Source organism: Xiphophorus hellerii, chromosome 22 (assembly GCF_003331165.1).
Source record: "Xiphophorus hellerii strain 12219 chromosome 22, Xiphophorus_hellerii-4.1, whole genome shotgun sequence".
NCBI classification, from domain to species: Eukaryota; Metazoa; Chordata; class Actinopteri; order Cyprinodontiformes; family Poeciliidae; genus Xiphophorus; species Xiphophorus hellerii.
Window position 1 is genome coordinate 11,593,328 of NC_045693.1, and position 26,808 is coordinate 11,620,135.

At 39.8% G+C, this 26,808-nt stretch overlaps 1 protein-coding gene across 2 annotated transcripts; it reads left to right on the forward strand.

Annotated features, from left to right (window-relative positions):
* Positions 1-26,644, forward strand: foxn2a (forkhead box N2a). 2 transcript variants are annotated; one of them, XM_032553411.1, is made up of 6 exons: positions 4-444; positions 14,293-14,870; positions 20,397-20,521; positions 20,676-20,725; positions 21,335-21,403; positions 22,728-26,644. In XM_032553411.1, exons 2-6 carry the CDS (start codon positions 14,307-14,309, stop codon positions 23,150-23,152), a joined length of 1,233 nt encoding a protein of 410 aa, XP_032409302.1. In that variant the 5' UTR covers positions 4-444; positions 14,293-14,306; the 3' UTR covers positions 23,153-26,644. The 2 variants fall into 2 exon arrangements, with proteins under 2 accessions (XP_032409303.1, XP_032409302.1); XM_032553412.1 differs by lacking the exon at positions 21,335-21,403 and having other exon boundaries at positions 1-444.
* The last annotated feature ends 164 nt before the right edge of the window (positions 26,645-26,808 follow it).

Here is a 26,808-nt window from a genome sequence, read left to right on the forward strand (position 1 = left end):
GGACCCGTCCGGCTGCTTTGCTTTCACTCTTTAATAACAGACAAATCAACCCATTAATGCTTTCCAATGAACCGGGTTTAAAAGGCTCTAAAAACACATTCTCCTCCCACTGAACGCTGTGAGCGCTGGAAGATAAACTAAAAAAAACAACAAAAAAAAACATTGCACGATGCAAAAAACTGGATGGCGTGCGCGTTCGCGGCGCTCCAGCGCTGCGGCAGTTGCCAGGGGAGATAGGAGGGGAGGGGTTGTGATTGGCTGAAGTGGACCTGTTGCCATGACGACGGCGAGGGGTTTGGTAGCGTTGCCGTGCGCTGTGTGATCTGCGCGCTGCGTGTATGGAGGAAGCAGCTGCTGATCTGATCTCTGACATTGTGTGAGACAGACATCTGAATTAAACTCTGCTTTTACACACACCGCTCCAGGGTAGCGACGTGCATGATTGTAAGTATTTTTTTTAAAAATACATATTTCTGTAATCTACGGGATCAAAATGTGCTCGGCTGGAAAAGGGTTAGCGTTGCGAACAAGCTAAAAGTAAAATTGGTCAAGTGACTTTGCTTAGAGGAGCCAGCATGGCAGATCAAGCGACAGCATGTGGCCACCTAGTTAACGTTACTTCTCTGTTTTTTTTTCCGGGAAGAGGACAGAGACTGAATTACAGAAGCAGAGAACAGCTCTCGGCTGACACTTGGAGATGTTTTTTATGGCTACGTAATTCTAAATAGTTTAAATGTCATGCTAAAGCTAGCAGCAGATTTACCTTCACTGACTCATCGAGCGACTGCTAACGCTACTTCTTTTCACGGTTGTGCTGTGGGAGACCGATAACGAAACATGTAGTGAACTTACAACACTAAATAGGGAACTAAACTTGGTGAACTAACGGGTGTAAAGTTACTTAGTTACCGGTGTTGTTTATCGGAAATTGCTGAGAATAATTTGCCTCTGACTAACTTTGAGTTCATCGCTGCGTTAGTGCTGTGGTTTCTTGTAAGTTGTGGTCTTCAAGCAAGACGCTACAAAGCATATTGGATTTCAGTGCGAACAGCACTTTCAGCTTATCTGTTTTTCCTACTGGCTTTTAGTCTTAATTGCTGCATTAAAACCGCCTTGGTCGACTCATTTTGTCTCAAGTTGTAGCACAAGGCAATACTAAGTCTGTTCTTTTGTTGGTTCTGATGTGAGACACTCGTTCCATTTTTTTTGGTATCTATAAATAGTTGAATATTTCATGGTATGTATTGACAGCACTAGAGGTTATGAGGTACGGTGGCTAAGCTAGGCACATGATGTAATGGATTATCACAAGATTGTCCCAGATACGGAGCTCTACGATGTTGGTGTAGAAAAATATGTCTACTGTGGTTGCTTTGCTTGTGCCATATGCCAATAGGTTTTAATATACTTTTACTAAGAAGTAAAGTATTTAAATCATTCACTAACTAATATGGTAGTCTTTATAATTGACTCCATATGTTCTGGCTTTTTACTAGATACGCAGCCGGCCCAAGGTACTACTGAAACAAGTAGCTGCTTATAGCTTCCAGGCCAGACATGGCCCCTTAGAGCGCTGAACCTTTCACACAGAATATGTCAAAACTTCACCCTTGTATTTGTGTTGATTAATAATAAGGTAAATATTGGATTCACTTAGAAGGTTTATACATAGAAAATATCAAATATTCTTTAAAAAGTCCTGATTCGCTCAGGATTTAAAAGAAGTTATGTATAGTTAAAATATTGCAAATAGAAATATATATATCAAGCACTAGAGGTGAAAAGGAGCAGAATATATATTCCTTCTAAAATGTCATGTGAGAAATGATAGCTTTGGCTACATTGTTACACCTTTTAGGACATTTTATTTATCAAGAGACAAGCATAAGATCTCTCCAGGCCAGCAGGGGGCACTAAGGAGCGATTAACACTTCTAACATAATATATGTGTCAAAACTTACAATTTGTAGTTATGGGTTTGAAGAATGAGGCTATGTTTACTTTTGCATAGAACATTTATACGTTACAGATGCGTTAAAAAAAAAATCTGCTTGGAAATGTTTTGAGTTATTTAGGATACGAAATAATTTACAATTGTAATATGTGTGACTGTACAAAGTTAAAAATGAAGAGTTTTACATCAATATGCTCTCATTTTTGTCTTTCTGGTAAAGCATAAAATTTGGGGCTCTACGTCATTGTTACAGAGATAAGTGGCCAGTATTCATTCACCTGACAACAGCAAGTTAGAGTGAGTAAAACAACTCTAACTTGCTAAACCAAACAATAACAACACTAAACAAATTAGGGTTGCTCATATGCAAAGAATGTAAAAACTAATATGTATACTTCGATTAATGAATTTTGGTCTCTAGGCAGAACTTATTTAATTTTGCTCCAGGTGCTAATGTCAAGGAAGATTGTCCACATGCTAGATGTGTAAAGTTCGTTTGCGATTTCACCTCAATCTATTTCTACTTTGTACCCCTGAATAAATCACTTTGTACCCATGTTAAGTATTGTGTAGCATTTGCATTCTCTGGGTATTATGGCTATAATTGTAAAAAACATGTCATGTAACCATATTTTTCACAGTACAGAAGAGTAGATCCTAGAAAATAAAAAAAATGCATCAGTTGTTAAAAAGGGTGTAAATCATTCACATTGTGGGTATGAATTGATGCAATAAAAGTCAGAATAAAACATCTTGTAACTTTTCTTTTGTATCTGAGAACGTCATATACAACCCCACCTCAGAAAACCTGGATTACATGTGTAGGATTTATTTTATTGCCTAGTTGAAAGCATACAGCTGTAGCCGTCAGTTAATATATTATATGTACAATGGTAATTACTTGGTGAAGTTCTAAGAAAAAAAATCTCTGTTTCCCAGTCAGAGTATGCAATACAGCACTCTCTGGCCGTTTAAGCCTTTTTTCTTGCTGCCTGTCGCTATTGGACTCACTGAATTGTACAAACCTCATCTAAAATTTATTGTGTGCTCAGAGGTTTCTCTGTGTACTTGATCAATAAATTATAGAAATTTTCATTCACGTTTTGTGAGGTGGTGACTTTGCTGTACATAGAAGTTGTCGCTTTCTTCATACTTGCCAGTTGTTAAATCTTTAGTGGTAAATGGAAGACAAAGGCAAGTGGACCCTGAGGGTCAAACGCAGACAATAAAAGGAACAGATGTTGCCAGTCAGCCATTAATTTATTGCCAGAATTTCAGTGGTCCAAGCATCTGTTGTCTTTGCTTTTGTTTTGTTATACCTTCTCATCTATCCTCTTGTGAACCCTGTTTCAGTGTTGAGCAGCTTCTGAAGGGGTTTGGTGTCTGCCAGAACTTTATTAATGCCCATTGCTACAAATAGAAGCTAGTGAAGAGTGTTGTGATATCAAATGAATTTAATGACAACACGGCTTTGAGGTGATGTCAGAGTTGAATTGTTCCTATATATACTTGAACAGCCTCATCACAACTCTTTCTAATTTAGTATGTGGGAAACAAAATTTTGTGAATATTCAGGGTTTTATTAGCAAACCGCTTGTGGGGAGAAGTTATGTAACCTCAGCCGATACCCCTTTTTATCATATTGTTCTTTTAGTTTAAATTATAGTTCCGCTATTTTTTTTCCATCTCGCATTTTTTGCTGTGCACTGCCAGTCAGTTGTGTGAAAGACAGATTCACCAGTTTCCACTACAGCTAAGGAATGGAAACTAAATTAGCACCACATATCACTGTTTATTAACAGTTTTAAAACTCCCGTTGCAAAACAGCAAGCAACATGTGCAGCTGAAGGCTGACTACTACCTTCAACTCAATGACCAACTAATGTCATCATGTTGTACTCCCCATTGTTACTCAATAATCACCAGAACCGCAAAACATGATAATATTATGCACAATAAACACTGGAAAACTACAACTAAATTCAGGAGTTTTTATTGTGTATATATTTTTTCTGTAAGTCTAACAAAAATAATGAAAAAAAATGTATAAACAGCAATTAGATTATTTTGATTTTCCTTTTAAAAATGGCACAGAAACCAAGAAACATACACCGACCCATGGCTGGCCCACAGTTTTGAAAAGGTTACTGGCTGAATTGAGGGTGAGAAAGTTCGCCTGATAGTGTAACTTGAAACTGAAATTTCCTTCCAGTTTGTGTGACATGTGATATTATGTTCTCCTTCTAATTTCAGATTTTCATCATGTAGCCTTGATGATGAACGCTTCCGACTGTCTCCAACAGCTTTGTTTATAGTTTATATGTTCTAAAAAGAGTTTAAAAGTTCATGTTCCATTTGGAGTATTTTGCTTCCACGGTGTCTGGTATCAAATATATTCTAAGCCGTAATAGAACACCACAGAACTTTCCTCTTGGCTTTAACAACTTTGTAAACTCTTTATTGTGTTTTTAATGAGGTAGTTGTTCCTTTGTACTGTGTTGATGACAGAACAGGAAGGTGCTCCAATCAGGATGTAAAAATAACACCACAAAACAGAATACCAAATGACCATGCCACATTACACAGTATATCTTTTGGTTAAAACTTTTTTTTATTCGTGAAGTGTGACTCTGATTGACTTTCTGAACATGGGTTGGCACCAGTCATCAGCTTAAAATGTTGCCGTTTTATTATCTCTTATCACAGGACTATGCACTTTGGCCCGGAGCAAATGAAAGGCTGAGTCCTCTGGAATTCACTGCAGCCGAGTGTCTGTGGCATTGAATTCATTTCGAAAGCCGATCTGTGTGGCAGAAACTTTTTGCCGATTGCTCAACACAGGCTGAACCTGATTTCTCCTGAATGAATCAACTGAATGGGGGAAAAAAAACAAAAAAAAAAACCTCACAGCTTTGTGACTGATTTGTTCAGAACCCTGTCATTACCAAGTCAATGTGACTTTGATTATATCGACAGATTAAGCAGCTGAATTTTTAGTTGCCCTTATTCTTGTAATGTAAATTCATAGTTAGGCAGAAACAGGAAGTTGGTGATTGTGCTACTGAAGTGACTGTTTTTCCCATAATTATGCTGCAGGGCTCCTTCTGCACTGATTTGCTTCTCACAAAAACTGATTATAAGTTGACTTCTCTTCTTATCAGCTAAAATAAAATGTAGACATTTTTGAACAATATGATTTCCTTCTTGTTTTGCATCGGTCAGCTTAGGTTGTTAAACTCCAAAGTTTTATGTACTTGAGATGAATTAATGTAGCCTGAGCTCTCTGGTAACACTGACCTGTGTGAATCATGAAGCCGAAGCCTTTCCGTAGTAGCTTGCCGGAGTGATCACCCACGCAGCCCCTGCGTGATTTAGGGGGACGTCCCCAGGAGGATGTAGTTCGCTGTCTTTTTGGGTCTGTGACATTCTGCTGATCAAACATGCGTGGCGGCTCTGAATTTCAGCTGCATATGTAAACGCCTTCTGAGACATTGTACGCTTTCATGTTTGCTGCCTTCTTCTTTACATTTCTGTAGGCGTCATTTTGTTTCTGTTGTTTTTAGACTATGTGCTTGTTTGTTCCTTTTGATGTCTTGCATTAGTTCACTTCTCTTTCAGGACGCTATAAACTTGATGTTTTTGTCACCTGTTGAGAGATGTACTAAAAGCAATGAAATTATTGTGAGTTTGTTTCAGAATCCTGGTCAGTTTTAGTGTGCCTTTTGCCTAAATGTTGTCGTTTTACCCTCTCTCTTTCTGCTCCACTTGTTCTCTTACATCTCTGGATTGCTGGATGTTTTGGTCCCTGTGGTGAGCTGAATCCCGCCCTTCTTCCTCCCATTCGTTGATCCTCACCGTCTTGAGCGCCTGCCTCATTTCTTATGTGTGGACTCAAGACACAACCCATTAGGGGCCGCCTTACTGAAGGCAACAGTGACATGAGCGTTTCCTTGATTGGGAGAAAGGAAGAGGGGAAGACGGCTGTGTCCTGTGTCACAATAGGTCTTTGTCTTATCACTTTTGGCTGAAATAACAGCATGCGTGGATGTCGACGAGGATACTGGCCAACAAGCTTGTATATAACAATAGGTTAGGTTGAGGTTTATGACTATGTTAATATTACTTTTATGAATAAATATCTTTTGAAGATGTGTTTGGGGAGGTGTGAATGCGTGACAGACTCTGATGCGAACCAGAATAGCGAACTCCGGTCTGTCTAAAAATCTAGGCCTCAGTTTGGTTGAAGTGAAATTGGATACGTTGAGCGTATTCATATGTGAATCCTAAGCGGACAATAGACCGGTTCAAAAGCAGGAAACAGACTGTAGCACAAGGCATTCTGGGTAAATACAACCAAAACAAATGCACGTCTAACATTAGCAGGACAAGTGGCTTGTGGTTGTTTATCAATGACAAAAGAGAAATCCTACAACCGCTAAATTCTGACGCTCTCTGTTTTTGATTATATTTTCTGAAGGTAGAGGTTTCCATCTTCATTGTCTTCTTTGGAGGTTTTGTGTCGTTTCCGTAAGTGGTTCTCGGTACAGTGCCACCACAAGTGAGGGAGAGGAACTAGTTTTTCAAGGGGTTTGGATCGCTTGACAAATTGCAGTGTGAAAGTGAAGGGCATCAGCTGAAAATGTAACAAATGTTGCAATTTTGATCCCAAATCAAACCGAGCCTATCAGAGAATCAGGTGTGAAAACGCCTCTCCTAGTCTCATCAAACCAGAACACAGGTTGTTGTGTCTTTGTGGTTTGTGGCAGTGCTTGTTATAGTTTTGTTTCATCAGTTGCTGTATATGCAGACCAGAATTGTAGAGCACGATGATTAAATGCAAGCAAGCAGATTCTTCTCCCTGAGCTGTGCTTTTGTGCAGCTCCTCCAGTTACCATATGCTACTTCTCTGATTAATGCCCGCCTTACCCAGCCTGTCGAATCAGATGGACGGCCATATCTTTATAGGTTGCTGAACACTAATGTTCCCCACAAGATCCCTGAGGCCTTTACAGAGCAGCTGAGTCTATACTGAGGATTAAATTTACAAGTGAGGGGACTTCTGAACACCACCCTTTTCAGAGTTTTATTTTTATTTTTAAATGTAGTTACATACTACTTTGTGTTTATCTGTTTGGGAATTAATGGCTGTGAAGTGACAACATTTTGAAAAATGAGGTTTGATGTAACAGAGGCTGTGTAGGTGTCATGGAGAATGTCCAGAATTAGTTCTTAAATGATACATAACATCTTAAACTTTATCACAAATAATACAATTTACTGTTCATTGTGCAAGGATTCAAACCAAGTAGACTTTTTTTGTAAACTAACATTTATTTACTCAGGGCTGCTGCTGTTCAGTAGCGAGGAATGCCACATGCAGATACCAACTCTTCACTGCTGCCCAAAGTGGAGCAATGAGCTTAAAAAGTTTGTGTTATATAACTTCCAGCTTCTGTGTGAAAGCTCTTTGCATAAAAACTGCTTTTATTAACCGGGGTACGTATATGGGAATATGTAGTTGTAAGACTATAATTGAGACTGTTGATGGTGGCGGCGGGGGGGTTGAGTGTTGGTACTCTGAACCTACAGACACATGACCAAAGAGATAAGGTTTCAGAGTTGGCCGAAGGGGGGTTTTCCGTGTACTTTGGAAGGCCTCACCTCTGTTTATAGTCAGAGTGGAGTTTGTTTGTTTCAGTTTAAAGTCTCTGTGTGAACATAATGTCACAATCGTCTGTTGTTGAGGTCGTAAGCTTGAATACTTCATGATCAGCTTGCGTCTGATGGGCGATGAAGTTTGTAGTTTTGCAAATCTGGCTGCTGTCGCTCCAGCAACGAGCTCCCCCGTCTCGCCTTTCACTCTGTCTGATTCTTGTGTTTTGACGTGGAGAAGACTTTGCCATGTTTGTGAGAATTTGTTCTGAAAAAGCGAACTTCCTCAACAGGCAGGAGGTGCTTCCTTCCCTCCGAGGCCCCTGTTTGAAAGTGCGAGGTGAATACTGAGCGAATACTGAGCACTTCGGAAACATGATTAGAGGAAAAACAACTGCGTCTTTGTAGCAGCTGAGTGTGGGGCTGGTTGTAGTGCTTTGTGTGAGCGTTTTCACACTTTTACCAAGCAGCTTTATTTTAGAATGTAGTGCTGCTTTAACTAAAGCCTCATTAACCCAAGCACTAATGGTCATTTTATTCATTTCCATATAATTTGACTTTGCTATTAAATAAAAGAATTGCCTCACACTGGAACAGCTTCTCCCTCTGCCCCACTCTGCCTACGCTCGCCTTTGTGTCATTCACATATTTCGAGCTCCAACCAGACTGAGTAGTCAACTAAAATATCAGTTAGGGTTTCAAATAACAGCCGTCGTCAGCACGGGGCTTTGCGACACACCTTTGTATAACTGGTTTGTGTCAACTGCTTTATTCCATGCGAAAAGGGTGTGGCGTGAATATGCAAACTGAAGGCAGTTGTGTTTATAATTTCTGGCATCTTTATTCTTAAATCCAGCTCTGTTGTGTCCATATAAAAGATTCGGCACAGGTAATTGTCCGCCTAACTGAAGCATCACTTTTTATGAAGCGTTATAAAGTGAGCCTTAGTGGCACTTAGACGGGAGCGCCATGGCATCCAGGTTGGCAGCTTCCTTTGTCAGACAGGTTTGTGGAGAACAGCAGCAGACTGCTGGCCTCAGCAGTTTCCGCCTGTATTGATCTCCCCACATTAGCTCTCTCTTCATGCACAGACATGAGCACAATTGCTTCCCTTACAACACTGGCTGTCGTGGCAACTGAGTCCCGGTCATGAGATTCACTTCTAGGGAAACATCTCAGAGCAGCGCTTCTTTTCTGAACCTCCTGTACGTTCTCTGGCATAGCAGCTCCACCGATTTGCCACTTAAAGCCATCTCCATATGTCTTTGTGTATTTCTGAATAGACCAAGTGCTTAACGGGATAAAAGAGCAGTTTGAACAGAGGGGGGTGTCCCGTGGCACCTGCTGTTAGCCTGCCCGTTTGCACATGAATATGATGAGTCTGGCTGGCTTTTTTAACTTGCAGATGAGCCATCAGGTCAGCACCATTAAAGCTTTGGTGTATTTTCAAGGATGGGCAGCAGTCAACGGGCCAGGATGCCTTATTAGCTGCCTCTCGACTCCACTCATGAGTCTTCCTTTATTCACCGCGGTCCCAGCCGACTCTCTTTGATGCCTTTTTCATAAGAGCAATAATAACTGTGATCACTGCAAAAGCACTGGTAATTGAACAGCTGCAGGCATGGCAAAATACTTCCTGTGTTAGGATGGATGTAAGACGGCTTCCTCGCTTGTCCACCCTCCGTCTGGTAATATTCAAATGAAAGTCATTTGAAAGAGGCGACTCAAGGGAGATAAGCTCTCTCTGACTCCCAAAAGCCAAGCAAAGAGGTCAAGTGGGTAAAATCGACTGACTGAAAGCTTTCGTGTGCTTTTACTTGTGGAAATTAGCACCAGCACCTGGCCAAACAGGTGGAAATTCATGAAGGGGCAGGTAAATTTGGTCAGCTTACAGCTGCAGTGGCAGGTTTGCAATTCAAACAGGAAAACAGTGTCAGATTCCTCACCTGACCCATTGCGTCTGATCTGCCACTAGACTGGTGTCAATGCCACTGGTAGAAGAAGAACTGAATAGTAATGCGGCATTGCATTCCTGGTGTAAAGCAGGCGGCAGTGAAGTTAAAAACCATGTAATGAAACACATGATTCGGTAGTCTTAGACAAGAGAAACAATCAGTATTTTTTGTTTCCAACAACACTAGCAAGTTTGCTGATGTTGAGAAATAATAAATCTTTTATGTTCCCAACTTTTTAAAATCTTCGTCCTGGTTTAAAGTAGTTTTCTCTGTAAGGAAACATGTTTGTGTTACTCCAATTTTTCATATTTCATGAGACTAATCTGAGTCAAGAAAAAAAAAACAATTAAATGAAGGTGTACATTGAAACTCATCGCTTTTATGGTTGTTTTTGTCTTCAAAAATGCTTGGAAAAATAAACCGTCCATTTTATATCATACACTTTCTTTACACTGCAATTCTTTGTACTCAATAATTATAAATAAACATCAAATTTCCATAAGTTTAGTTTGAAGCAAATGGTGGCTTGCAAAGTTTTTTTCTGTCTGTTACAGATTTTTATTTCCACTGCTGGCTTTTAGACTAATCACTTCACTCATTTTATAGTTCCACTGCCCGTTTCTCCCATAAAGCTTCGCCATGCAGGTTTACGGCCAGTCACGGTCTGTTTACGTAGAAACAAGGGCCATGTGGGCTGTTTACAGCAGACTGTAGGCCGCACCTCCTAATCCATCAAGATGGCACTCAAGTCTTCGTTTGGCCACACCTGTGTGGATGTCTGGTGTAATCTGACCTACTTGTCATCAGAACACATAGCGCAAGCTTGGGCTGTTATGAAATTCATACATCATAACTATCTTGACTAAAAGTATTACTAAAATCTATAAAATGATCAAACTAATTTTATTTAAAAGTGCAGTAATGAATCCTTATGCTACAAGCTTATCCTGACATGTTGATTGGGAGAGTTATATTTTTGTTACATTTATGTATTATTAGACGTGAACAAAAATCTAGAATAAACTTCTTAAGTTGTGATTATTGCACAGAATAATGTTCCTTTTTCTCATTTTGCTCTTCATAGTAACAATGGGATTATAACTCTGTAGATTCCCTACTACAGTTTAATTAAAATGATGCCGCGAACGTCTTTAAATGTTTCCATGATTTCTATTATATATAAAAAGGCAAATAATTCTTCCTTCAGTCTGTCTCAGTCAGTTGGTCTTTATTAAGCAGTTGTCAAACTGTGAGATTGACACATCAGACAAAAACAAGGAAAAACAGAAACAGCAATGACTAAGAGCTAATGAGCTAAGCAAAGATTAATATGTGATAAAAGTACAGATACCTCAAATAAACAGAGATTATATAACTTTCAAGGACAGAGGAAATGCAGTTGTGTGAAGATGAAGAACAAGAAAACATCAGAAATGGACAAACGTGCATAGATTTTAATGAGAGATGTAATTTGATTGATTAAATTAAATTCACAAATATTTAAAGGAAAGAAGAACCAAACAGTAAAGACCGGGAACATCTTCCACATTATATGTGATGGGCTAAAACAATTAATGATTGACGCTTCCTAAGACAAACTTTATAGCATATAGATCATCAGTTTAGGCTTTACTCTACTCTTATTCACAGGACTTTATACAATAGGAACGATGTGATGAAGCATATTTAGCGGTTTAGAAACGTGAACCTTTTAAAAGTCTTGATTATACTTTGATACAGGTAAACCACCCATGTCTACCACAGTTATACCTTCAAACTTCACTGAAACTCTTAAACAGTTTGAGATGTTTAGGACATATCAATTGAACGGGTTCTTTACATTGTTCCGTCTCTTTTTTCTTTCTCACTGATGTATAAATGGAGATATATGTAGCTGCCTTACATTAAATCTCAAGTGGCATGTGCTCAACGACCTATCATCTATGTGCTTTTTAAGAAAATAAGTAAGATGACTCATCTCAGGGGCTTATTATGATACTACAAAAGACCTCTATCCGTAGTCTACAGTTGTTTTCAGAAGCTCAAATGATATTTTCTGTTTGAGTCTGGGGACTTGTAGAGCTTTTTACTGGTTGCAAATTAAATCAGAAAGAAGAAGCTGTCATGTGGAGGGATATCTGTGTTGTTGAGCAGATATTTTCCTGTGACACTAACAAGCAGTCCTCATGCTGCCTGACATATCTGCTTGCTCTACTTTGCTGAGAGCTGTGATTCATCACAGACTGTGGAAAACCTACCCAGTCTTTCTTCCTACCACTTGTTCTCTTTGTTGTTGTTTTTTTAGTCCTTTGGACTTCATTTTTTCCAGTTTAGTGTAGAATCTTACTTATTACTATTGTCTTCTCTTCCTTTGTTCAAGTGGCTTCTTCATTTGTCTTTGGGAACTTAATAGCCTCTTTTTAGTTAGTGGGCAAAATTGCAGAAGTGAATGCAGTGCAACAGTATAATTCTGTTGTGCAATACTTAACGGATAAAGAGATGGACTGAGGGTACATGTTAGAGAGACAACAACTTAAAAGAAGCAATATGCTTTATTAATAAAGATATGAAAACAACACATGCTTTTAAGGCAAAAGAAACCAGATTAGAAAATTATTCCTAATCTGAGTCGAACAAATCTGCTCAGTGAGAGTCGATGGGTTATTCTGTAAAAGCACTAATGCCTACCCTTCGCCCCCATCCTCGTTGACTGGCTTTTACAAACTGATTTATGTGTATGCTCACTCGCTCTCTTGTCTCTGACACACACTCTTGAGTTTGACCCAATTCTTATCCTATCTCAGAAATGAAAGACATGGCTATCCACCGCACACGGTGCGCCTTTACTGACTTCAGTCCATATCCACAACCTCCCAGACCCCCCCAGGAAAAACGATAGCGGATGATGACGTTGATTATTGGTTTAAATGGGGGATGGGAGTGGAGGGGTCCACAGTCATCATCTGTGTCGGTGTTAGCCAGCGTGGATTACTTATATTCTTACTGACTCTTGTTTATGGGATTTCTGCTCATGTTGAAGGGATGACATGGTTGTCATGGTGACAACCAGGACATAAAGCTTGTTGTGAGTCGAGACAAAGAGTGAGCTCTTTATGCTCTTGGCCTCACTAAGCAGTGTGCTAAGCCATCACTTATGGTTTATGATTTAAAAAAATTAGCAACTAGAGATAAACTGATCAGAATGTTTGAGCACATATATAGGCTGTAGTTTAATTTGCAGCACCAATTTTAGTTTATTACACACTCTGTATAAGAAGAATGGGGGAAAAAAACACATTATTCCAAAAATACTCTCACTGCTGCGAGTGGTCCTTAATTATTTATGTTAAGAGCAGAGGCGACAACATGCTGGGTGTGGAGAGAGAAGTTGCTGTACCTTGGGGATTCACACTATTTTAGAGGTAAAACTAAATAATTTGGTCCTGTACTCTGAGATTTCTTGACCCACCATGTTAGGTGACACAGTGGGTGGATCATGTCACCTCAGAAGGATGGAATTGGGCAGCTATTATCAACTCTATTATGACTTTGTGTGTTAAGCTCTCTCTCGCTCTCTGGCAGCCTCAGTGAGCCTCACTGTTGTATAAATACGGTTTTCTAAACCAAGCGCTCAAATAGCCTAATTATGTTTTCACATGTTGCTACCTTTGAGCCTACTTCCCTCAGTCATGGCAACTACAGAAAAGAGTTGCTCTTGATGCTACTTTATTGATTCCAGGTCAATTTCTCTGTATATCTTTAAAATAAATACGCAATAGTAGATCCATTGGATCGTTGGAAGGTATCCTGTCTCCAGCAGTCATTAGACAAGAAGTGGGGTGCATCCTGGACAGTTCGCCAGTCCATAACAGGAAAACGTAACGATACACAGGACAAACAGCCAAAATTTAGAGAAGACGCATGCAGAAGGAGAACCTGCAAACCCTCTGCAGAAAGTTAGGATTCAAACCCAGGACTTTCTTGCTGCAAGGCAGCAGTGCTACCAACTGCGCCAATGTTCAGCTCCTCAGTAATACAGTATCTTTGTACTAGTTTCCCCTCTTTGCACTCTTTAATAGATGTTCTCCAATGAAAAGCTTGGATGTGATCTTTGCTGCTGTTTTACATATCCTGCTTCCTTCTCTGCCATTCTCAAGTGTCATTCTCTAAGTAAGGGTACTTGGGTGGGATTTGCTAATGATAAATCACTGCTAAGGTTGAATTTCTTTGTGCTGTTAAATGGCTGATATCTCCCAGGTCTGCAGCCTTTTTATGCTACTTAATCTTGGATGCAACTAATTGAGACTTGATCCTCGCTGAATGCTGAGCAGTTTTTAAGAGCCATCCACTTTGTAAGATGCAGGCCTGCAGTGACTGGATGGTCTCCTGCTCATTTACACACAATGAGCAGCTGAATCTTGACTGGAAATGAGGTGGGTGTTGAGGAGTGGAGCCTTAAGTCAGTTCAGTTGCTTGAGATGGTGTCCTCGAAGGTCCTCCATGGGTGTCAAGAGGAGGTGGGGGGAGCTGAGAGGCTTTTATCGTGCAATCCAGGCATGAGGAAGAGGGAGAAATCCAAGAAGTGCAGCAGAGACAGTTTCGAGGGATGGGCTTCTAGAAAACGAGGCCATTGCTTGAAAGGGCGCATCATTTGAAAGTGTAGCATACAGTTGTCTGAGCTCTTGCTTTCAGATTGTTTCAACTCTAACAACCTCTCTCTTGTTTCTCCAGACCTCTTTGGTTTAATGGGTCCAATCATTGGGATGTCACCAGATAAGAAAACGGAAATTCCGGGTATGCAAGAAGAGCGGACGGGACTCAGAGGTGTCTGCGGTGTGGGGACCCTGCCCGAGGCGGAGTGCGCATCCAGTCCACTGGCGACGAGCGTGGATCGCGCTTCAGGTGCAGAGGATGAGGAGCTCACCAACCTCAACTGGCTTCACGAGAATCTGCTCCAGAACTTCACTCTCGGGGGCCCAGAAGCTCAGACAAGTGGTAGCCCCCTTTTTGACATTGAAGGAGACTACAAACAAAACCAGGGTCCTTCATCGTCCTCGTCATCTTTGTCGCAAAACAGGGGCCGGGAGAGGGACTCGCTGAAATCTAAGCCTCCTTTCTCGTTTTCCCTCCTCATCTACATGGCTATCGAGCAGTCTCCCAGCAAGTCTCTGCCCGTTAAAGAAATTTACGGGTGGATTCTGGAGCACTTCCCTTACTTCTCCAACGCTCCCACAGGCTGGAAGAACTCCGTTCGTCACAACTTGTCTCTAAATAAATGCTTCCGCAAGGTCGACAAGAGTTTGGGAAAGGTAGGTCAGGAAGGTGTTCCTTCTGATTTTAGGAGACTGTAACGTTAATTTGTTATTGTAATTCAATGCAAAAACTGTAACTAACACATCATACTGTATATACAGTGTATATATATATATAATATTTTTAGTTTCAGTAAATTTAGAATATCTTTAGTTGTCCCACAGCAGGGAAATTCGGGTGCTACGGCAACATCAAGATATGTAGGTTCACACAAAAAAGTTACAGAAGTGTTAAAAAATTATATAAAAAAACAAGATTAATTAACAATAACAACAATAATAGTCATAAAATACTGCACTCAATTATAAAATAAAGATACTATGCAGTTATTAGAATATAAATATTCTACTCCAACTGGACCAGTTGGAAGATTTTCTTTTTTTTTAATTTACATATTGTGCATGTGTATTAAACTTAAAAAAATCTAACTTGATGATTATGTTAAAATTGCTTTATTACCTACCTTGTCAGTCAGCTGAAAAGTATGTCCATTTAGACCATTGTCCTCAAACTGCAGTGCTCACGGGTCTGAGTCCTGTAACTTTTAGACGTGTCCCTTGACCCACACACTTGAATTAAATGCTGAAATTGCCTCACCATCATCTAGTCAAGCTTTACAGAGCTCCAATGATCAAATATTGGAGCCAGGTGTGCTGAAGCAGAGAGACATCAAAAAGTCGGAGGACACCGGCTCTTAAAGACAGGTTTATGAGACCACTGATGTAGACAATATGGACCCAACCCTTGGCTGGGGCTCATTTTGCTTGCCTGCTTTCAGCTTGCCTGCTTTGTTTTACAGACACATTGGGAAACTGTGTCGTTTGTACCAAGCTTATTTTGTTTAGAACGAGTTTGTTTGCCGGCTGTTCATGCAGAGGTATACCAAGGTCATTAAAGCAGGTTCTGGTGCTTTTTGCAGTGGGGGGAGGAGCCAAGTCCTGCTAGAAGAGGAAGTTAGCATCTCCATGAAAGTTGTCAGCAGAGGGGATTAAGTAGATGTCTGAGCTGACTTAAAATTTAATAAACATAGTAGAGCAAGTAGAGTGATTTATAAGTCAGACATAAATCACCTGACTTATAAGTGCCCATGTGTGGGATACTCCTGAATCACCGACTCCAGCTGTAGTCCTCTGGAAAGTCTGTCAAACCTTTGGATGGGCTTTGCTTCACCGTTTCCCCAAGGCTATGCTTGTCACTGCTGCTTTTGTATCACTTTAACTTTGTCCAGCTTTTCCAACAGTACCCTTTTGAGGCTCTTTGTCATTATGTTGTCATTGTTTGCTGGACAACTGTCAAACAGCAGTTTTCCCCATGATTGTGTAGTTCAGAGGTGTCCAAACCTTTTGCCCTGGGGCCCAAAACTGGCAAATTTAAACTACTGGTGAAAAATAAATACATTAAAAATGTTAAAACCTTATTGAGATTTTTAGTTTTACCTGATCAATAATAAATACTTTTTTAAATGAAATACGTATATCGTTATAGATCCAAAACATAAAAAAGTTTGTTAATTTTTTGAGGAAATAACTTTGTGGTTTTAGCTAGCTTAAACCACAAATGATCTTTCAAGGATATTCTAGTGATCACTTTATTTAAAACTTCCAGGGATCATTAGTATGGTTGTTTTTATCAAGAGGGCGGCACCTTAGACTGGGAGAATTTTGCAGCACTAAGCTGCAGCCCAGCTCATGTGGCAGAGTACTGAGCTTTGACGCAGCTGCAGGGACCTCTGTGACTTTGTTACGATAAGAGTGGAATCCAGTCAAGGTTGCAGATACTCCTACAGAGGAAATGCAAACACGGCACACTAATAAAGGATGTTATCTCCTGAAGCACCTCAAGGTAGTGCAACTATTTTAGTCGGAGGGAAATGTCCAGCAGTTGAACTGCTAGATGTCAAATTTAGGGAAGGAAGCAACCAAGACATGCTGCAGTAGCAATGTTTGTGTGTTAAAGTTGAGGATGATTATTTAACATGCATTCTTGCTTAAGAAAATAACCATAACTATTCTGGCAAACAAAATTGAAATTTTGGAGAGAAAATTTAACAGATGAGAACATGAAGGAAATTTTGTAAACTGGACCTGTTTTAAAGCCCAGAAATAGAACACTGCAATGAAAAGGAAAACTCTGGGAAAACATCCGTAGCTATTAAAGTTGCCTTCATGCTGCTACACGTCATATAAAGGGAACAATTTATTTTAAGCTTTATATGTTTTGTTTGTGCATAATGTTTTTGGAGTCTAGCTTGGTTTTCAAAGAAAAGCCAAATTCATGTTTTAAAGAAATAATGCTGCTTGTGTGGTGAAATCTGTTTTTCATGGTTTTGTACACTTGATGTTTAACTTGCATAACTTTAAAACACAGTTAAGACTAAATCATTCAGATGCTATGAATCCAAGCTAATGTTATCTTGTAAATTAGAAGTAGAAAAAGTCACATATTTCTTCCCATTTCATGGTCTTTCATTGACGGTCCACCACTCTACTTGTTTTTTATTTTCTGTTTGTATTTTTACTGTACAGATTAAGTTCAGTTGACAGATCAACACAGATTACAGCATGCAGTAATTATAAAGTGAAGGGAAAATGATTTGTGGTTTTTCAAGTTGTTTTCCGTGTAAAGTTCTGAAAAGTGTGGTTTGTATTCAGCCCCCCTGAGTCAGTACTTTGCTGAACCACCTTCTGCTGCAGATACATGTGCATGTCTTTTGTAGTGACTGAATTTTTGGCCTGTTCTTCTTTGCGAAGTTCATCAAGCTCAGTCAAATTAGAATTGGTGTGTTTAAAGCAACAATCTTCCTACGAATTCTGAATTAGAAATGGGTCTGGACTTTTACTGGCAAACAAGATGGGCTACATTACTGTGTGGCCTGCTTAGCTTGTGGGAAACTGGAAACAGGCTCATCAAATTTAGAATAGAATATATTTAGAGACAAAAAGATTTTTTTTGTCTTAATTTCAAAATATGTATATTTTTGTACACTTTTGGCTTAATTACTGCTATGAGGGTGTTATTATTTCAGCATTGGGCCTTTTGTATACTAATCTGTATACTCCAGTTAACGATTACTAAATTAGTTGACAATTATTTCAGTAATCGATTCACCGCGATTAATCCGATTAATCGTTTCAGCCTTAATAGAAACTATCCACCGTTCAGATAATCGGATGTGGTTTCTGCAATGCTGTTCTATAATCTAGAAATTACTTTACTACAGTTCATTTAAATGTTGGTGAGGGAGGATGACTACAGCTGCCCTTTACTACTTTAACTCGATATCACCAGCTAACTATGCGTCATTAACACGACAAGATTTAAAACCTGCAGTTTAACTTTCACCACTCCGCTCGGGTGGTGCTGAGTGGGTGCAGCTTGAGCCTGGGGTGCCAGGGCCATGTTTAGCCAACACCTGATCATTTTCCCCACCTTGGGTGGAGACGGCTGCTCTGACTCTGTGAGTAGCAACGTAGCGCAGCACAGGCTGCTCAGCATGCAGGTGCACAGTGTGAGTCCTTCGTCTGCTGAGACACCAGCACCAGTTTCACATGACACTAGCTGGTGGTTTTCGTTGCCATGGAGACATTTCCTTCTTCCTGCATCAGAGCCGGTTGGTAATCTGAGTCAAGGTTATTCTCCTCCTCCCCTCCCTCGCACTGTTCTCCCGTACCGGGCCCAGAATACGCCACTATCAGATAAAGTGGCACACAGTGCTCCTCTCATCACACTGGTTGTTGGCGCAACACAGTCACACTGATGCTTCTTGCTTGCTGAGACTGTCGGTGAATTCCTAGCCGGTGTTAGCAAATTTTCCACAGTTTGAGATCCAGAGAACCATTGCTTGGACGTTTGTTCAAAAACTGCCGTTAAATTTTTGCGTCTGTGAATGGATTAGTGGATGATTTCTTTTGCAGAGTTGCAACATTTTTTTTTTCTGTTTCTACTTCAATGTGTTTCATTGTAGCTTATAATAGGAAAGTTTGACACAATTCATTTCCTGTATGAACCTATTTGTCATTGACCAGCTGCTTTTACTTTGTCACTACATTAAGTGATTGGAAAATTATTCACATGCTTGCATACTTCAGTGTGTTTATTAGGATTTTGAGATAGTCCAGCATAATGTAGAGCATAACTATGAACACTTTTTATACATGACAATTTTAAAATATGGTCTTTCTGATACTTCTAAATGAAATCTTTTGCACAAAATTGCCTTCAAATGTCATCTAAATTGGAAATGGTTTCTATATGTGTGTAATTTAATCTCAGTATAAATACAGCTGTTCTGTGAATACCTCAGAGGTTTTCAAGGAACTTTAGAGGACAAACAGCATCCTGAAGACAAAAGAACACAGCAGACAGCTCAAGGATGAAGTTTCAGAAAATTCAAAAGTAGGTTTAGGCTATAAAATTATATCCTAAACGTTAAACGTCTCAGGAGAACTGTTTGATCCTTCTTTTGAAAATAGTCCGGCACAAATCCAAATCTACCAGGATTGGCCCAGAACTGCTAACATTCAACCTTAATTCTAAGCATGTTGTTGTGGCAGAATGGCCTAGTCAAAGTCTTGAGGATTCATAAATTCTTTTGCAAAAAAGAATGTGTAAAATTTCATTCTCGTTATGCAGGCCACGCTTCTCAAGTTTTTAATTGTACTTAATGCTGTTGATTATTCTGGCAATCCATTAATTGGATAGAAAATTGGCACAATTTGCAGATTTTTAATTTAACCACTGAAGCCTTGTTGTTCAGTATTAGAAATACATTAAAAGATGCAGATAAACAAAAAATTCAATTCCTTTTATAATGGGAAAGTAAACATTGTATTGTCTTAAAATTCAGTGACAGCATTCCTTTACCGAACACTTGATCATTTGTAGCAAAGGAGGCATCTTCAGCAAAAAACAAAATATTTCTAACATGAACATATGAAAAGCTCAGCTCATTCTGCTTGCCTTAACTTTAATAGCATAGGGCTAATCTTAATACTTGGATAACAAAAGGTGCTTAATTGGAGATTTTTTCTTACAGATTTTGAAACAGGTGAAACTAAAAATATGCCACTAGAACAGCTCTGGGTATTCAACATATATATAGATAAACATTTTGTTAATCTCAAATACAATATATTTTATTATATTGTAGGGTAGCCCTAACTCTTGAATCCTTGAATATATTTTATGTACAGTTTTGGCTTTATTGCTGCTCTGACTGTGTTGTTCTTTCAACAAATGGCCTGTTTTTGAGCTTCTGTACTCCAGTTAACGATTAATAGATTACTGAATTAGCTGGCTATGATTTCAGCATTTGATTAATCAAGATTAATTACAATTAATCAAAATACACTGTGCTTTGTGTTTCTAACAAATGCACTGAAACAGTAGATTTAGGGCAATATTTTCAATAATCAGCTTTTTAGGTAAGCAACACTGATTCCATATGAATGAAAGATTTCAGGTTAGCAAGGATTGCTATAGCATTGAATGATTCAACTGGATGCATTTCTTTTGTCCTGCAGGCCAATGGGAAAGGTTCCCTCTGGTGTGTTGACCCTGAGTATCGCCCCAACCTAATCCAAGCTCTTAAGAAGCAGCACTTCCCAGCCGCACATGCCTTCTGCACGCCACCCGCCTCCCCGCCCAGGTAAACTGCCATCAACTGCGGTGTTACAGGAAACTGGCGTCATAAATGACAGAAGAGGTTCAAACAACCGAGTTTGTATCAGAGTGGGCTTTTTGAAACTCTGCTCCTCAGACAACATCTGAGCCTCAGTTTGTGTGTTGTTTGTGTGTTGCAGTGCCTCCTCACCTCCTCGACATCTCTTTCTACAAGGCTGCTCATTCAAAGGTGAGGATGAACCCAACTTCATTCCTGTTTGTGGCGCTTTATCCAAATGTTAAAATCAAATGACCATACATGTGTCCAGAGATCAGCATGTGCTTGTGTTTGCATTGTCATGATTTTTGTCCAACATTCAGCATCTTTTTTTGCCCTTCAGCTCTTGGTTTGGTGTGTTGCTTTGAGCTCATGGATGTCTCATGAACACCATAACATTGTGAGCTCTCAATCGATGTCACCCCCGTCTCCACAACCCCCCACCCTTCTTTTTAGCTTCTTGGATTTGTAACCTTGACGACAAGCAGAGGTTTTGCTGGTGCTCAGTGTCGAGCACTCAGTCTCAGTGTAATCATTAATAATTTAGAGTTGCAGAAGTGAGCTATGAGGCTTTCAGACACATTGTCAGGTCTGGAAAGATCAGATGCGCTCTCACTGTCGGTGGGTGTTTTTTTTTTTTACTTCTTGGGTTTTTCACCCGATTTACACTGATGGGCTGTCCCTGCTCATTGTGTGAAATTCCTGAAGGATTCCCAGTCATCCCAGTCCGAGTAGAGTTGCCATTCTTCCATGCTTCCATGGCTTAGGATTGACCATCGTGCATGTTTTCTCCTCTTCCAGAGTCTGACATTGATGCTGCCACTGCCATGATGCTCTTAAACTCTGCCCCTGGGCACCACGTTGACCCATGTAAGAGAATCCACACTCATACTTTTTGGTTTTTGATCTCCTGCCTCTTTCATACCACCCTGTCATTGCTTTCTTTTTATGTTGCTTCTTTGATCGGTTTATGTGCTTTTATATGTCTGTATCTGTTTAAACAAGTTTCTGGTTCTCACTCTGGGAATAACTGACGAATGTGACTTTCATAAGAAGAATATTTTGACGTTTAGTCCGCTTACAGTACCAGTCAGACGTTGATCATCACACACAAAGTCAACTTGTACAAACCAATGTTTATTTAAATATTCCCTAGATCAGTGGTTTCCAGTCCTGGTCCTCATGATCCACTGTCCTTTCATTAGAGATTTCTCTGCATCCAGTGAATGAATTACCTCCTCAACATTACATTAAGAGCTTTGCACTTAAACATATAGTTATAATAATAATAATAATGCATTTTATTTGTCAACGCCTTTCAAAACACCCAACGACACTTAACAACATAAAAACACAAATTAAATAGTAAAGAAATGGCTACCAAAGACACAAAACCACAAAATAACTACACAGTTAAAGTGAGAAAGCTAACTTGAACAGATGAGTTTTGAGTTGTGCTTTGAAGGTCAGAAGAGAGTCAATATTACGGATATTAGGGGAAGAGAGTTTCAGAGTTGGGGAGTAGAGTAAGAGAAGGCTCTTTTCCCCGTGGCGATGAGGCGGACAAGAGGCACACTGTGGTGGATGGAAGAGGAAGAACGAAGGGATGGGTGGTGATGTGCAGAAGATCAGACATATAGGGAGGGGCAAGGTCGTGGATTGCCTTCAATGTAAACAACAGGATTTTAAATTGAATTCTGAATGAAACTGGAAGCCAGTAAAGTTATTGTAAAATTGGAATGATGTGGTGAAATGAAGCCGTTTTGGTAATGATGCGAGCAGCAGAGTTTTGAACCCGTTTTTCTTTAAGTTAGGTGCGTGGAGGCAAAGAAACACCTAAAACATGCAGGTCTTGAGGATCAGTACATTTAAATAATGTTTATATTTTTTGCACAGTTTTGGCTTAATTACTAGTATACTGTTCTTTCAGCATCTGACCTTTTTCTGAGTCTGTTTATTCCAGTTAGTGATTAATCGAGCACTAAATTAGTTTCAATAATTGATTAGTCACAATTAATCCGATTAATGGTTTTCAACTTGGTTTTCCTCTTTGGATCAGGACAAACCTGACATCTGCTTTATATTCTGACCATAAAGAACACATGCAAACCCGGCTGGGTTTGATTCCTGCTTTTTGTTTCTCCAGGATGTCACCATGAAGTGTATTCAGCCTGTCACTTACTCCTCTGTTCAGGTAACTCCGACGGCCCGCTGGACCTCTCTCGACCCGACTCTGTCCTGGTGAGCAGCGATCCGAAGCAGGACCATAACTACAGCAGCGCAGCTCTGCAGCGCTGCTCGTCCCGCTCCTCCTCTTCCTCCCTCTCCTCCCTGGACGAAGGCGGCTGCGAGCGCAGCCAGTCTCGGCGTGCTGGCAGCGAGGGTTTCCACAGCGACGAGGACTCCGACCTCTGGGACGAGAGGGCCGTCCAGCAGACTTCTCGACGTCCGCCCGCCATCAAGTGGCCCATCAACAAGCGACCCCGGCGCGAGGTCAAGCCGGAGCTGGACGAGGAGCTGAAAGAGGCGGCGGGGTCTTTGCTACACCTCGCCGGTATACGCAGCTGTACAGAGGGGTCCAAACGCACTGTCAAGAGCACAAAACTTAACAGGAAATGAAGTTCCCCTTGACCCTGATAAGACTCCGGACCCTGTGAATCCTGACCCCTGACCCCTGATCGTGTGTCCCAGTGTGCCTCCTTCTCCTCACCTGATCGTTCACTGGCCATTTTGAGCCTCTTTTGGTTGGGAGAGTCCTCGTCCAACTAACAAATGGCAATAGTATCGTTCACACAGGAGAACAAAGCCATATAGAGTAACTTCGGGGGGGTTCAGCGTTCGGGCTGTGGAGAACCATCGAGAAGACCCCTATCCAGAACGACCCACCTGCTTTTGTCAGATTTAGAAGACTGTGATTCAAGAATCTCTCTTTCAAAGACAAAAATGGGGGAAAAAAAGCTGAAGGTTTTTATAACTCAAAGCGTTGCATGCTTCCTCCTCAAACTTGTATCCTCTTCCAAGTGAATCTATTTATGAAGCGAATGAGTGCATGTTTGTAACAGACAAAACCTAACCTCCTGGTGTTATCAGTTTCTCCTCTTTGTGCTACATGATGACAAAAAAAAACAACAAAAAACTAAAGTAATGCCACTATTTGGAAAGCAACCCTCGCTCGTTGAATCCTCTTAAAAACATGCAATAATGAATCCACAACCTTAACTTTTTCACTCTTCTTTTCCGTGACGGCATCTTTCTTTCAGCCGAGCATGCGAGTTTAGCTTTTCATTTAAGAAAAGGAACAGAGGAGTATTACGATGTTGGTATGCGATCTGTTTACTGCACACAAACCGTGACTCCTATTTTCAGGATGTGAAAATAGTATTTTTCTGCAACTGCCAAATTTAGTTGAGAACCTAGCAGCAGTTCTTTGTGCTAATTATTAATACCGTGTGAACACATATTTGGTGAACATCTGACTGCCACACAATGCCAGATTCTTAGGTTGTCATCCACAGATTTTATTGTGGCATCCCTGATTTCAACTTGACCCTGAGACAGTGGCTCTAAAAATGCCAAAATCCAAAAGAGTGCCAGCGTAAAACAATACGTGCTCCTTCTGAAACGCAAAAACGCAGCGCTCTGATTCCCCTCTGTGGATTTTGAACCTCGTTTTTCTTCTGAGGCAAAAGTAATTTGCAGCTTAGAGTTTCAGTTTCTGCTAAGAGATCCACTGATGGGAGACTGCAAGCAACGGGAAGGCTGCGTGGAGAAAGCGAAACTTTAACTTTACAGTCACTCCGAGTTACTAAAGAGCAGTGCTGACCTCAGGGGCTGTCTGGCAGGGAGTGTTTCGTCGTTGCTCTTCCCACTAGAACAAAAAAAGGAAGTGCACACTCTCTCTTCGCAAGCTTGTAAAGCTGGTGTCAGCTGATTGCACGCAGCTCTCAGAAGGGAAGTTGTTGTGTTGGAGCTTTTAGGTCGGCTGCAGGCCCACGGGATTCTTGTTGGCCTGGGCAGGAATGATGGTCATTACCTGAAAACTTGGATGTTCACAGGAACAGTCGGTAAAGCGTACGTGGTTGCTGCCAAACTTTTTTTTTTTTTTGTGCCACTGACTTCAAACAAAAGGGGGGTTATGGTCACTTTACAGATACTTCTTAATAAATTAGAAAATCATCAAAAAGTTTATTTTAAAATTTCAATTTCAAAAAGTGGAGCATGTATATTGGTTAATTTCACACAGAGTGATATATTTAGATGTTTGCTTTTGTTCAGATAATGAAAACCCAGAATTCAGTTTCTCAGAAAATTACATAAAACCAGTGAACAGATGATTATTTTTCTGCTCTAAAATCTTGCTGAGGTGTTAAGGAAGCCCAGAGAACTTCAGCTCGTCTTTGCTTCATATCTCTCCCACGCCTGTGATTATTGCTGTTGCTTATCCGCCGCTTTCTACCGCCGTTTCTCCTTCCACTCAACTTTCCATTACCATTCTAGGATGCTGCAGAGCTCTGTGAATGGCCAGCATTTCTAGCAGTGACCTTTTCTTGACTGTCTGCTGGACAGCTGTCAACACAACAGTCGCTCCATGAATGTCTAATATATTAATTGTCTTTAATTATGAAACATTTAAATGTTCTGAGAAACTAAATGTTGGTGTTCATTAGCTTTAATCATAATCTTCGAGATACAGATAGAAAAATAAGGTTTGAACATCACTCTGTGTCATAAAGCTGCATAACATGAATCCAGCTTTTTCAGTTGAATTATTGAAATAAATAAACTTTTCAGTGATATTCTAACTTATTGAGATGTGTCTGTGATTCCCTCGCTGCCACACTGTAGTCAAGTTTTTTGTGGTAATGTTAACAAGAATCTGGTAATCTCTCCAGTTGTTTGGTTGTGGTTTTTTTTATATTTTTTTATTTTGTTTTTTAGACTTTTTTTTGCCACTTTAGACTTGGAGCCATTAATTGAGGTAAAATCTGTGGTTCCCAGAACTAATTCCTGCATACACTGGTCTTGTTTAGCTGTGAAAAAAAGAACAAATGATTTGTTCGTTAGTCATCACCTTATTTATAACTTTAATTTATGGGATATTTGAATGCATTCTCTATCAAACACTGGTCATGTGAAAAAATGACTTAAGCACATTTCTTTTCTTTACTCTGTGAAGTCTGAGTATTTTTTCCCTTGTTTATTTTACAGCAATACCCCTTTTTCTTGTTACAGTGATTACATATTTTGCCAATGTATAATGTCTTTTAAGCGGGTTTATTTTCCTCAGTTTAACCATGACTGCCAGTTTTTTTTGTGTTTGTTTTGCTTTTTTTATTAAGCTCAATAGAAGCAGTGAATTAATGTTGAACCTGGGAGTTTTTTTGTTTTTTTTAGTTTGCCAAAACTGATGTACAGCAGGGGAGGTTGAATTAAAAGCCGACTCATTCCCCTCGTGCTGTAGAAATTCTCTGATGTTGATTCAGTAGCTCTCACAATCCTCTCATGAATGGTTTGTCTTTAACTTTTGTCAGAAATTGAAGGTTAGTGGTCAGAATCAGATTAGACTCTCAGAAAGAAAATGACTTTTAGGAGTTGCTGGGAATGTTTGGGGATATCACTGTAAAACTGGATCACATCTGCTAAAGCCAACCAGGCAGCTGCTGTTTGAAGTAAGGCTAACATTCGATTACAACAACAATTTCTCAGTAATTATGGAAAGACATGTAGAGTAAAAATCTCGTATTCTGTAGCGTTTGCAATTGGTCTAAAAGCAACATTTGCAAAGCTGCCAAATAAGTTTTCACTCAACTTAAATGATTGGTTGCTTCATTGCTCATCAGCTGTTATTGAATACTGATTGTGATTTTTTTTTAATCATTATTATTTGTTGCAGTTCCTTTCGGTGTACTAATTCTTGCATTTGACAAAGCTGCCAACCCAGTATCAGTTTGTGTCTGTTGTCTGCCATGTCCATCGGACTGACACATCTTTTGTTTTTTTGTATGCTAACCTCTGTTGATAAAAATGTTTATAAGATTTATTTTCGCCAAAGATATGCAATTGCATTATATATGGTATTACAAAAATATTAATAAAATCCTGTTCTTGTTACGACTTGTGTGCATCTTTGTTCTTGTTTCTTAGATTTTACGTTATAAAAAGCAGTCAAGCAGATTTAGTGTCTCTGTATTTTGTCTCAACAACAACAAACTTCAATGTCCTTTATTGAGATTTTATGTAATAGACTTAACACAAAATAATTAATTGTGAAGTAG

What these genes read in the sequence shown, in the direction of transcription:
- foxn2a (XM_032553411.1), top strand. Translation starts at nt 14,307, where the DNA reads ATGGGTCCAATCATTGGGATGTCACCAGATAAGAAAACGGAAATTCCG. An exon ending in CCACCCGCCTCCCCGCCCAG is followed by an intron (nt 20,522 to 20,675) that starts GTAAACTGCCAT and finishes TGTGTGTTGCAG; the next exon opens with TGCCTCCTCACCTCCTCGAC. An exon ending in TGGGCACCACGTTGACCCAT is followed by an intron (nt 21,404 to 22,727) that starts GTAAGAGAATCC and finishes TCCTCTGTTCAG; the next exon opens with GTAACTCCGACGGCCCGCTG.